Source organism: Balaenoptera acutorostrata, chromosome 7 (assembly GCF_949987535.1).
Source record: "Balaenoptera acutorostrata chromosome 7, mBalAcu1.1, whole genome shotgun sequence".
Classification (NCBI taxonomy): domain Eukaryota; kingdom Metazoa; phylum Chordata; class Mammalia; order Artiodactyla; family Balaenopteridae; genus Balaenoptera; species Balaenoptera acutorostrata.
In genome coordinates, this window is record NC_080070.1 from 29,757,598 (window position 1) to 29,770,601 (window position 13,004).

Genomic DNA, 13,004 nt, shown 5'->3' on the forward strand with positions numbered 1-13,004 from the left:
GAAATTGGAGAAGAAATTAAAGGGGAAATAATTAAGAGCAAGGGAAAGAATCAGAAGAAAGTTTTCAATTCCTCCTTCCCTCATCCCAGTATAGAATCCATTCTTCCTTCCTCTGCACTACAATACCACTTATCTAGTCTCTGTTATGGACACGTTAACTATTTTGTACCTTATTTTTTTTGTTATTTGCGTACACGTCCTAAGTTTCTTTCTGCTATCACAAGACTTTACAATTACAGTAGTATTTTCCAATTGCACCATCATCTTATGAGAAAAGTGGACTAAGGTGGGTTTTTTGTGGCTTGCAGAAACATGCACCTCATCTGAATAACCTCACTATTGCTAACATAAGAGAGAGTCACGCCTGAGCCAACACTGCTCTATTTGTGATCAGTCATTCACTCAGTGATCCTCTTCCTTTGAACATGAATTAATGGTTAACAAACCAATCAGATCCTCCTTTGTGGGAGGCTGATAGTAGGAGGTGGAAAGATGAGGAGGGTGAGAGACAAGGAGATAAAGACAAAGACCATGGTCAGGCCCAGTGCAAGGAAAGAACCATTAAATACTTAAAACCAACTCTTATCACTTAGGACAATGAGACTTAGGATGGGGCCACGTCAACACTGCCATATAAACAACGGAATATGACTCAGCCATAAAAAGAAACGAAATTGAGTTATTTGTAATGAGGTGGATGGAGTTAGAGTCTGTCATACAGAGTGAAGTAAGTCAGAAAGAGAAAAACAAATACAGTATGCTAACACATATATATGGAATCTAAGGAAAAAAAAAAAAAAGGTCATGAAGAACCTAGTGGCAAGACAGGAATAAAGACACAGACCTACTAGAGAATGGACTTGAGGATATGGGGAGGGGGAGGGGTAAGCTGGGACAAAGTTAGAGAGTGGCATGGACATATATACACTACCAAACGTAAAATAGCTAGCTAATGGGAAGCAGCCGCATAGCACAGGGAGATCAGCTCGGTGCTTTGTGACCACCTGGAGGGGTGGGATGGGGAGGGTGGGAGGGAGGGAGATGCAAGAGGGAAGAGATATGGGAACATATGTATATGTATAACTGATTCACTTTGTTATAAAGCAGAAACTAACACACCAGTGTAAAGCAATTATACTCCAATAAAGATATTAAAAAAAAAAAAGAGCTTTACAGCAAAAAAAAAAAAAAAAAAAAAAAAAGGATTTTTCAATATACAAATTCCTGGCCTGCATTTGTGATTAGGAAAGCACCACAAATCATTCTGATGAGAACTCCCGTTTGAGAATCACTGATGATTTACCTGGGGTGTGTCTCCTTCTTGCAACTTGAAGGATTTCGACTAACAGTTTTTCCTTTTGTGGGCTCTGCCTGGGGAATATTAATGCATTATCTCTGATTGCTGCAACCGCACCCCCTCTCTCACCACTCCACATGAGAGCAAGGTCTAACATGGAGTAGGTGTGATGGAAGGAAGGAAAAGAAAAAAAGGTAAGAAAGAGGGAAGGAAAGAGAAATGGGTTTGTCTCTTAGAGAGAAATATAGGAAATGAGCGACCAGCCCACACTGTAACAAGGCAGACTTTATAATCTGAATGATGGTGAACAGTGTTGATTTTTTGTGTCACTCACATTATATGGAGAATATGTGGCAGGATTTTAGCTGCATATTCTCCATATAATGTGAGTTTAGCTGCAGTTCCTGAGTCACTGTCTAAAGACGAGCACTGCCTTCAAGTTTCCAGCAGCAATGGCTGGCAGCCAATGTTGGGAAGCCTACCGTTTATGGGGCACCAGGGGATTTTTCTAGACTCTGAAATAGGACTAAATTTAATCCAAGAACTCTCAAACATTTAACTTTGGAAGGACTTAACTTATTTAGTTTGGACAGATCATATCTCACAACCACTCAAATCAAATTGACAGGTGTTTCATATGTGCTCTGAAACATGTAACTAATATAAATCTCTACAATATATTAGAACAAACTTTTTGGACAGACAGGTTCTAAATCCTGGCTCTACCACTTACCAACTGTATGGGCTTAGGTGTCCTTGCTGAGTACATGGAAATATTAAGTATCTAGTAGATGGGCTGATAGGCATGGAGGATTTTATTTTTTGGTAAAAGAGGAGAGAAGAAGTTGGTGCATGGGTAGAGAGAGAGAGAAGATAGATAGAGGGCAGACTAGTATGTGCTTCCAGCCAGCCCAGGAGACCATTTGTTCTGCTTCTGAATTAAGAGCCAGGACAGAGGCAGAATGCTGTTAGGGAACCCATATCCTCAGGGAGGGTACTAGGTGACAGCAGGCTCTGATGAAGCATCCCGCTCAATGGCTTATAGACAGTAGATATTAAAAAGAAACTTTAGTCCAAGAACATGAGCAAATTGGTTCTTAAGCTCATACTACACCTTCCTAGAGACCCCCAGAAACAACTGAAGAGGCCTCAAGAGAGTGGCCAAAGTGCCACAGTTGCACAAATCAGAACTAACAACCAGTGTTAGTATCACTTTTGTGGTCGCCACAGGCTGGTGCAAGGCCTGGGAACATTCAGGTTCATATTTTACATCATTTTAAGTTTAGGAATTCAAACTAGCTGCCTTCTTGCAGTCTGCATAGACTCCACTTTCTGACTAAATGAGGGAAAAATTAAGTGTGGCTTGTGGCATTCAATGTTGAATTCTGCAATCTAGGTGGATGGAGGGAGATAACTAACAGCTTTATGCTGTTTGATTGCACCTTTCAAAAAAAAAAAGAGAAAGCTGCACTGCAGGAGCTCACATATGCCTGACTTCTGAAAAGTTTGGTCAATTCAAGTTCTCACATATAATTGACAAAGATGAATCAACCCTAGGCCAGATTTCTGCTTTCAAGAAAAGGATCTATGTGAGTTGTGTTTCTGATTTCAAATTTTGCAGCTTCCCGGAGAGGAATAATCCTCCTTTATTGATAACTCAGGACAACATTAATACTCTGCTTAATAAAAATAAAACAACAATAACAACAGGTTTGCTGTCTCTTGCCAATGTTGTCAAAAGCATTTGCTGTGACAAATTACAAGATCCGTGAGATAGCAGGCAGAACAATATAAAAGTATAGTGAACCTTGTTCTGTGTAAGCATTCACCTTCCAAAAATCTTATCTCATCATATTGGTAAAGCAAAGGACTTATCAAGGAAACCACCAGGGAATACATTTGAACTTGAGTAACAATTCCCTTTTCACTTTAAAATAAAATTTTTATAAATTTAACTGGTTTCAGATTATAGAGTCTTTTACAGATGTACAATGCAGAGACAGAATAAAAATACGTTTAAATGCATAATGTGATTAGATTATTTTCAATAAAAGAATTAGAAAACTTCCAACTTCCTACTTACATTAACGTTTTATGATTTTATGCGACAAAAATTTCTGATAAATTGTTCTTTAGTGAGAAACGTATAAATTGTCAAGTGTAAGATGTGAGAGATTGCTCCTCTTTACAAATGTCTGCCCTTCTTCCTTGGAACAAGTGATTCTTATAACATTGTAAAAATTCATATGCATCCAAAGTAAATCTGGAAGAAAGACATTTCTCCAAATAGCTTACCGAAACGACTAACACTCTCAACTCCATCAATAATTGCTTTGTAATCCAAATTTTCTTCTATTCCAACCTGTGAAAGAAGAATGATGCTCTAAAAATTGCATAAAATATTTGACTAATTATTCAATAAAATGTAAAGATTAGTAAATTCTATTTTAAGTATTCAAAAGTGATGTCCTAAATGCACTTTTTTTTTCACAGAAAGTTAAGAATAAACCAAACAAAAACCAGATAATTTTCAAATTTTCCATTAAGAAAAGGACATTTTAAAATGTTACAATTCACAGTTTCTGCTGTATCATGCTGATGCTTTGCAAATAAGCAAATCTTGTAGTGTATGAGTGCACAGATTTGCTCCAGCTGGAAGTGACATACCCAATTGACAGATACAAGAGTCCCCTTTTAAACATACCAGCCAAGAGGTTGTTCTCTTTGAAAATGAGCACCAGTTATCATTCCACTTATGAGCCCTTCTATTTGTTAAAAAGTATGTTTTGATATTCCCCATGATTGAAAAGTTAGTGCTAAATCTCTGTATAATGATTACCTCAAATAAAATGGATAAAGCTCTTAACTTCCCTTTTCCTTTAACGGCTTCCTCAAAACTTGAAAATCGGTCCGCATCAAAGCAGTAGATTTGCATCTATAAATGTAACAAAGATGGCTTTATTACATACAAAGACTTCACAAAAAAGTCAGCAAAAGGACTATAAAATAATTTATCAGTTCATTAAATTCTATTTGAAAAATTCTATAAACTATATAATTCTATATTTTGTGAATTTTCAAAATATTTTATCAATTACATGTATACACAACTATCACTTATCCTTCAATGAAGAAAGAAATACAAAGTTGGACAGATCTAGCTCTGAAATTACCACTTTGTGATTACCAGGGGACACTGAATAATTTACTAGAGCAACTATCAAATGTAATAAATTATCAAATGTTATTTTCACTATTTTGATGGAATTCTTTCAAATATGGTTTCATTCTTTCCTGAATGGACATGCCTCTCTTGATGGTCTGAGCTACCAGTTTTGGACATTATTGTATTGTGCTCTACTAATAGTGAAACTCTCAAGAACTCTCTGCTTCTACCTCAAAAATACCAAAGGAGTCATAAATTCCGTATTTTAAGTCTCTCCCCCCTGGTGCGAGGCTATCCCTTGTTCTTTTCTACTTCAGTCCACACATCTATCTATAACAGCCTCCACTCTCACTTACAAGCTGGTGCTCCTAGTGTCGTGGGCTTGGAAATTTGGTAACTCAGGTAGTTTAGACATATAATCAAGGGAAGAGCAGAAAGTCTGAAAAGATTAATGTGTGGTTAGGGCTATGGATCAGAGAAATAGCAGGTGTGAAGCAGAGGAAGGCAGTGGTTCCTGCCTTGGGTGGTCACCAAAACCTTTTCAGAGAGAGGATATCCAAGTTGACCCCGGAAGCATAAGTGGCTTTAAAGCTGACAGATGAAAAAGCAGAAGAGATGAATGTGTGTTCAGGTCAGAGGGACCGGCTAGGAAAAGGCCTACAGGCAAGGAAGTATGAGAAGTGTGGGAAATGGAAAGTAGTTTGTTAGAAGTTCAGTTGAGCACACGTGAGAGGAGAAGAGAGATATGAGGCTGGAGAAGTAGGCAGGGGACACACAGGCAGTCCCAGCAGTTTGGGCTGGAGGGCAATAGAAGTCCTTGATGGGAAGGGGGCAGGGCTGGGGAGAAGCTGGGAGAGCAGAAGGGATTAAGACTGGAGAGAAACTAGCTGCAGGGACTTAGATACTCAAGTAAGAGACAAAGGTGGTTTGAACCTTTTTCTGACCTCCCACATGATTTAGGGGCAGAACTAAGGAGCCGATTATAGGATGTGAGAGGCCAGAAAGAAACAGCAGGTCAAGCACACCCCCCAGTTTCCCTGCTTGCACAATTACGTGAAGAGTGTTTTGAAAAACAAACAAGACGGAATTCCCTGGCGGTCCAATGGTTAGGATTCCGGGCTTTCACTGCCGTGGGCCCAGGTTCAATCCCTGGTCAGGGAACCAAGATCCCGCTAAGCCACGTGGCGCGGCCAAAAAAATAAAAATAAATAAAATAAATAAATAAAATAAAAACCATGAATGTTTTAAAAAAAAATAAAAAGCAAACAACAAACAAATGACATCTCTGAGAGACAACTTGAGGGGCTTTTAAATAAGAAAAATACATGAGGTTTAGTACACAGATTCTATATAATTTATTTTGCTGAATCACAGCTTTTGTTATTGTTAGAGTTTTTCTTGATTTTCACCTTTGTTCTAAGTAGTACTGTGAGAGAGCTAGACTCTCAGAAGTGAGAATGTTATGTGTTTAATGAGTTGACTTTCATATTTTTAACAAACCAAATTTGATAAATATGCTTTTCTTTAAGGATATTTAAAAAATTATGTCATAAACTTGAATGTGCTTATCCACATTAAAATATTTTTGATCCTTTATGAAATAACTAATTTATCTTATTTTTATTCTCAATAACTATTTTGGATTATAAAAGTAATACAGATTTATTACAGGTAATATTGAAAATATGGCAACTTTAAAGGAGAAAAGAAAAGGCACCTATAATCCCTATAATCCCATCACCCAGAGAAAATCACTATTAATGTTTTCTTGGTTTCCTTCAATTATATTTACAATAGCAATAATTCAATCTTTCATTTAATCCTCATAATAACTTTACAGAGATGTGCTACTACTATTATGTCAATTTCACAGACCAGAAACAGAAGCTTAGGGAAATTAAATAATTTTAACAATGTCATGTCATATAGCTACTAACTAGATGGTGAAGCCAGTATTCAAGCCTCGTCCATTTGACTCAGACTGTACTCTCAGCCACTAATTAGTTTCATGTTTTACAAAATTTGGAATAATAATACTGTGTATACGGGTTCAAGCCCTGGTCGGGGAAGATCCCACATGCCACGGAGCTACTAAGCCCGTGCGCCACAATTACTGAGCCTGCGCTCTACAGCCCACGAGCCACAACTACTGAAGCCCTCGCGCCTAGAGCCCATGCTCCACAATAAGAGAAGCCACCGCAATGAGAAGCCTGCATACCACAACGAAGAGTAGCCCCCGCTCGCCGCAACTAGAGAAAGCCCGCGCGCAGCAAGACCCAATGCAGCCAAAAATAAATAAATAATTAATTAATTAAAAAAAAAATACTGTGTATACTATTTTACATTCCACTTTTTAAAAGCACTTATGATGAACTTTTTTTGTGTAAATCATTGAAAAACATGATTTTTACAAGATCTATAATAATCTATCATAATGTATTTAATCATTTCCTTTTGTTTCAATTTTTATTATTGTAAATAAGTCTTTGCACATAAATTTTTGAGTATGTCCTTAATTATTCTTCAGACTAAATTGCTACAAACTGAAATGTGAATATTGAGAATAAAACATTTCAAGTTCTTGATAAAAACAAGTGAACTGCTTCCCAGAAAGTCTACCAATTTATACTTTCTCCAGACATGTATGAAAGTGTTTACATATTTCACTGCACACACACTATTTATTATAATTATATTTATTTTGCCAATTTTAAATCTGAAAATTTTCTCATTTTAAGTTGAAGCTTTTTGATTCTCCAGTATGTTGATAAAATTTTCCCCTTTTATTCCTACTGGGCTATGGAAAGAATTTCATTCATTCACTCATCAGTATTTATTGATCATCTATAATGTGACACTCTGCATTACCAGGACGTGGAAAATCAAATATGGGTCTTATTGAGTTTAGGCTAGTGAGGAAGGCAGATATTAACCAAGTAAACAAAATATAGCTGTATGAATTATAAAGTTGATTACAAATGAATCAAATTGTATGCTAAGTAAAATCCCAATGATTTAGAAAGTGAAATAGTAACTAGTGGAACTATTGACTTACCTCCAGTGGAAATTTTTGTCCTTCTAAACTATGTTCTGATCCATCAGATGACATATTGCATTTTCCCCAGTGAAAAGTTATCTTGCTTGCTTTGAACACCGTTTCTGAAACTCCTCCACTGAGACGGTAGTCATTAGTGAGATTAATTTCCACTTAAAAAAAACAATAAAATTGCATCTAAGTTTCTGAGAATCAAAATTGCAAATTTAACTAAATTTTCATCTATTAAAGTACATTAATAAAATCATTTATTTGATAAATTTTAAAAAAAGTTACCATTTTGGAAGCTGAGCTTTGTAACTCTGCATAGTATACTTAATGTATCCTATTGCCACAAACGTAAAATAAACCTAAGACCTTAACTGCTATACAGCACTAAAAGCAGGAGACAGGCAGTCCACCTGCCCTGTCTGTTTGGTGTTCCACGATTTGTTTGTTTGGTGTCCAAAGCCCTGCTCCCCTAACGCATCAGATGGTAGTGAGGGGACAGTTAAAGGGAGAAGAGACAGAGGCATGGAAAGAGGAAGTCTTTTCCTGGGGGTACCCCCAACCTTCTCAAGGTCAGCCTGTTTCTACTCTTTAACAGGCTGCTGCTTTTGTCCCATCTCCTTATGCCTCCAGGCATCACTCCAGGCTTCATCAAGCTTCAGAACTTCTGTCCTAGACTGTGGCAAGGAAGGCAGGAGACCCATTCCTATTGAAGGGGTTTAAGCCATCTCATGTTTGAACCCTCGGTTGCAAGTCTCAGAAACTTAAACTCTCCTATTTCAGTTCCGTAGCAGATACTATCTGACTGTACTTTAGGAGTCATCTGGAGATTAATGATTCTCTGGAGACCCTAATGCAAGATTTCAATGTCTCTCAATCAGATTTAAATAGTCTTTGTTCTATCATGCAGAAACCACTGTTGGCATTAGGAACAGAATCCAACACGTTGGCCAGTATAAAGTCTGCCAAATAAAACATAATTCTTAACTTTTAGGCTGTGCTTTTTTTTTCAGTGGACACCAGCCAGCTAGAGATATAAACTTTCATGAATAATAACAATAGCAACAAACACAATAACAATAATGGTCAACATTTATCACTTACGACATGCCATGCATTACACTACTTTACATGTATTAAATATCTGATCCTCACACAACCCTAGGAAGAAGATACCATTACAATCCCTATTTAACAGATAAGGAAATTGAGTCACAGAGAGATGAAGTAACTTGCTCAAGGTTCCACACTGTGCTTTAAATGGCCAGTAGTGAACCTAAAAAGTGTGGCTCTAAAGATCAAGTGCTTTACCACATTCTCCTAAGAAAAATAAAGCAGAGATTACATGCTTCACTGCTTTGTAACATCCTTTAAAACTGGTAATTAAAATGTCAAGATTTGGGACAATATACTATTATGTATTAAATTAATAATATATTATAACATGTAATAACTTTTCAAATTATTCATTCAGCAAATACTTACTGAGTGCTTATTATTTATCAGGCACTGATGTTGAAAATTCCTACCCTCATGGGACTTAAATTACCACATTCAAATAATTATATTACCAAAATATGGAAAATAGAGAAAAATACCACGAATGATAAAACCACCCCAACATAGCTACTATTATAGTGAATATTTTTTCTAATCTTTTTCCTATATTTGTTTTTACATAACTTCCTGATATACATACGATTTCATTTAACATATAGGATCAGAATAACAATACTGTTCACTTTTGTAAACTATTTTGTCTATCTGTTGTTTACTGGAATTTTTTATGGTATTATATTTTGCATACTAAGAAAAAAAACTTAGTGCTTCCTAAGGATGGTATATAATTTTAAACTTTCTAATAGAAGGGCTAGTAATTTCTTAAAATTCAGTTATAGTAGATTGCTTTTTTCACATCCAAATATTGAATATAGCACAAGGCTGAGCAGACAAGATCAAATAAAATGCCCAAGAAAAAGAAATCCTGATTGACTAAGTGATTAACCAGTGATGGAGTTATTAAATTACAATAGCTATATATTATGTTATCTTTATCAGCCTTCCAGTGGAGGTATCTTTATTGTTATATTACTGGAGAACATGATATTATGACTTTGGTCATTTAATTTTTTGTACACATTTTCAGAAGGTCTAAACTTCCAATTTTCTATTTGACTTCTTCTACTTATAGTTTCTATCCAGTTCAGAATACATCATTCAAAGGAAAATAACCTGAACATACTCTAGGTCTGATAAACATATTAACATCAGAAACAAAATATAAATATTTTACCTGTTTTCCCAGTGTTATGAATGAATGTGTTTTCCAAAGATGTTTTATCCCAACCCTGAAATTTAAGTTTCTTAAGATTCACATTTACTTGTGTAAGATCTTCATCAATATTGATAGGAGATTGTTTGGGGCTATTACATGTTGGATATTTCTTGCCCCAATTTTTTTGATTCAATGCTCCTAGGGGAAAAAAAGGTAAGAAGTTAGTTTTTAAATTACCATGCAAAAGCTAAATTTTATATTTATAAAGTAGTTAACATGTTACATAAAAATAGACACAATAGTAGGGAAAATTGGGACATCTTTAAATCAATTCTTAAAATAATTACAGTTGGCCCTCTGTATTCACAGGCTTCACTTCTGCAGATTCAACCAATCTCAGAGCAAAAACATTTGGGAAAAATAATTCCAGAATGTTCCATAAAGGAAACTTGAATTTGCCAAGCGCTGGCAACTATTTACGTAGCATTTACGTTGTATATACAACTATTTACATAGCATTTACATTGCATATACAACTATCTACATAGCATTTACATTGTATTAGGTATTATAAATAATCTAGAGATAATTTGAAGAATATGGGAGGATGTTTGTAGGTTATATGCAAATACTACACCATTTTATATAAAGAACTTGAGCATCACAGATTTTGGTATCCGAGGGAATCCTGGAACCAATCCTTCTCCAATACTGAGAAACAACTGTATGCCTAGATTTAGATTCTGGGTTTTAATATGATACATTATAAGAAGATGCTTATAGAACAAGGGCAGGGTTCAACAGTGGCCTTGTTTAGCCATCACGCTCTTCCAAATAATCAGAAAACCTACTTGTTCTATCAGATAGTTAGTCTTAGCTCAGGGTTCCAGATTGAAGCATGTCCAGATGAGAGGAGTTAAGTTCTGACTTCTTTAGTACTCTCCACGGGGATGGGGTTGGGGGAGGCCCCTTTAGACTTTCTCTTATCCCTGCATTGAACGATTTGGTTTAATTTCCATCTGCTCAGGGCTTATTTATAAAAATGTAATCACCAGGCTCTCCTTGAAATATCTCCTTCCTTCCCCTCTCCCCCTTTTTTTTCCTGGTTATAAAACCTAACTGATTTTATGGTTTAACAATAGAAAAAATAAAACAGGGCTTTCTCTAAAGATTTTTGCTTACAGTGAAGTGAATTTTCTTCTGTTCCACAGAAAGAATAGTCCTCTAAACACAAATTGCCCTATGTTGCCTTTATTTCACCACTACCTGAAACCACAAACCATCTCTCATAACTTATTTCACTGGACATTAACTTAGCTAAGCACCCAAGCAGTGCTAACAATGGGTATGTTTTATTTAATGTTCATCTATTAAAATATATGCAATGTTGTGGGTCCAAGTCTCAACCTTTTCTCTGGCTAAACTCTAGCATTTCTGCCGCCATTCCATGAAAGAGCAGGTAGCCGCACCGTTTTCAGCTTCTATCCTTTCAAATGCTTTTCTTTCAGAACATGAGTATGGGTAAGGCCAAGATTTCACATGGTTGATGTTCAGAGAAATTATAAGAAAACATACACTCCGTACAACTCTAGTCTATGCCATCTTCTTTTTGTGATAAGGGAATCAGTGAGGATCGACTTACATGCAAGCTCTCATAATGTGATAAAGCTAATTTTGCATAATTGAACCCAGGAAAGAAATAATAATTAGTCGCACCATGAAACTGCCTATATAGCCAGGGAAAATTTGGTAATTCATCTCCTAGTGAGGCATCCACCAGAATCAATAATAGGTGCTAAAAACTTATTTTATTTTAAAATCTAGCTCTCTTTTTAGAGAGCGCTTGAATACAATATGCTTGAAATATGCAGAGTGATGCACATTTTGGCTTCTGGGAACAGCTTTAACAATTTGAGTAATAATACATTAATTTCGCTGTAAAGAACACTGGCGTGGGGACAAGAAAACACTGCTTGTTTTACTAGTGTCAGTGCAAGAGAAGCAGAGAAAGAAATTGCAGTACGAATCAATAAAGCTCTTTTTATTGCTTACATTTTTTCAAACAGTACAATAAATTCTGAGCACACTTAGGAAGAGTCTCATAGTTGTGGTGCATAGAAACACAAAGTTTTAAGTCTCTAGAGCACTGAATATGATTTATAACCTGTTTTGTCCACAGCATTTAGTGCTCATCTCTACTTGGATTCTAACTTAGCGTATCCACAACTGAACACTGGATTTCAGCCCTACAAGTGCCTCCTATGATCACTGCCATCCCCTAAACACAGAAGTCATCCTGGTGCCTCTGTTTCCTCCTCAGCAAGGCCTTTTGCGTCTACCTTCAAAATATGTCCTTAATCAGATCATTTCTCATCTCCACTGTTAGCACCCTTAGCTCAAGCCATCATCATCGCTGGCCTGTAAGTCTTGCTGTTCCACATGCAGCAACACCATCACCTAGGAGACTGTCAGGAGAGTCAGGCCTCCACTGTAGCCTTACCAAGTCAGAATCTACAATTTAACCCAATCCCCAGGAGATTCACACACATGTTAAATTTTGAGAAGCAATGGCTTAGACATCTCCAGCGCCTTCTAATTAGTCTCCAGCTTCTTCTCTTGCCCCTTTCACAATTTTGTTCCCCACTTACCTGGTAGGCAGGATTCCAAGATGACCCCCCAGATTCCCACACCCAGTTGTACACACCCTGTACAATCTCCTCCACTTGAGGGTGGGCAGGACCTCTGAATATGATGGGATAGTCATTTCCTTGATTAGGTGACACTGGACAACAAAGGTGATGGGGGTGATTATGTCATGTTATAGAAGGTTCTGTCTCGGCAAATTGGAAAAAGAGAGAGAGAGATTCAAAGTGTGAGAGATTCTCCTGCTGGCTTTGAAGAAGTAAGCTGCCAGGCTGTGCGAGGGGTGCACGGCTAGGAACTGAGAGTGGCCCCTGGCATCTGAGAGGGCTTCCCCAGCCCCATCCTGGCAGGCTGACGGACAGCAAAATCAACGAATAAACCAATCACAAAGAGGCAAATACTGTATGATTCCATTTAGATGAGTTAGCTGAAGTAGTCAAATGCATAGGGAGAGAGATAGCAGAATGGTGGTTGCCGGGAGATGAGGGGAGGAGGGAAAGGGGAGTTGGTTCATGGGTATAGGATTTCTGATTTGCAAGATGAGAAATTTCTGGAGATCTGTTTCACAACGATGTGAGTA

At 37.0% G+C, this 13,004-nt stretch overlaps 1 protein-coding gene across 4 annotated transcripts in view; it reads right to left on the reverse strand.

The window, feature by feature from the left end:
• Positions 1-13,004, reverse strand: part of PTPRZ1 (protein tyrosine phosphatase receptor type Z1) — a 165,463-nt gene that overhangs the window by 66,350 nt on the left and 86,109 nt on the right. For all 4 annotated transcript variants that reach the window (XM_007177248.2, XM_007177247.2, XM_007177246.2 and 1 more), the window contains exons 3-6: positions 9,800-9,979; positions 7,519-7,670; positions 4,137-4,232; positions 3,593-3,659 (exon numbers count right to left, since the gene is read on the reverse strand). In XM_007177248.2, the coding sequence (XP_007177310.2) occupies positions 3,593-3,659; positions 4,137-4,232; positions 7,519-7,670; positions 9,800-9,979 (495 nt within the window). The remainder of the gene's footprint in view (positions 1-3,592; positions 3,660-4,136; positions 4,233-7,518; positions 7,671-9,799; positions 9,980-13,004) is intronic.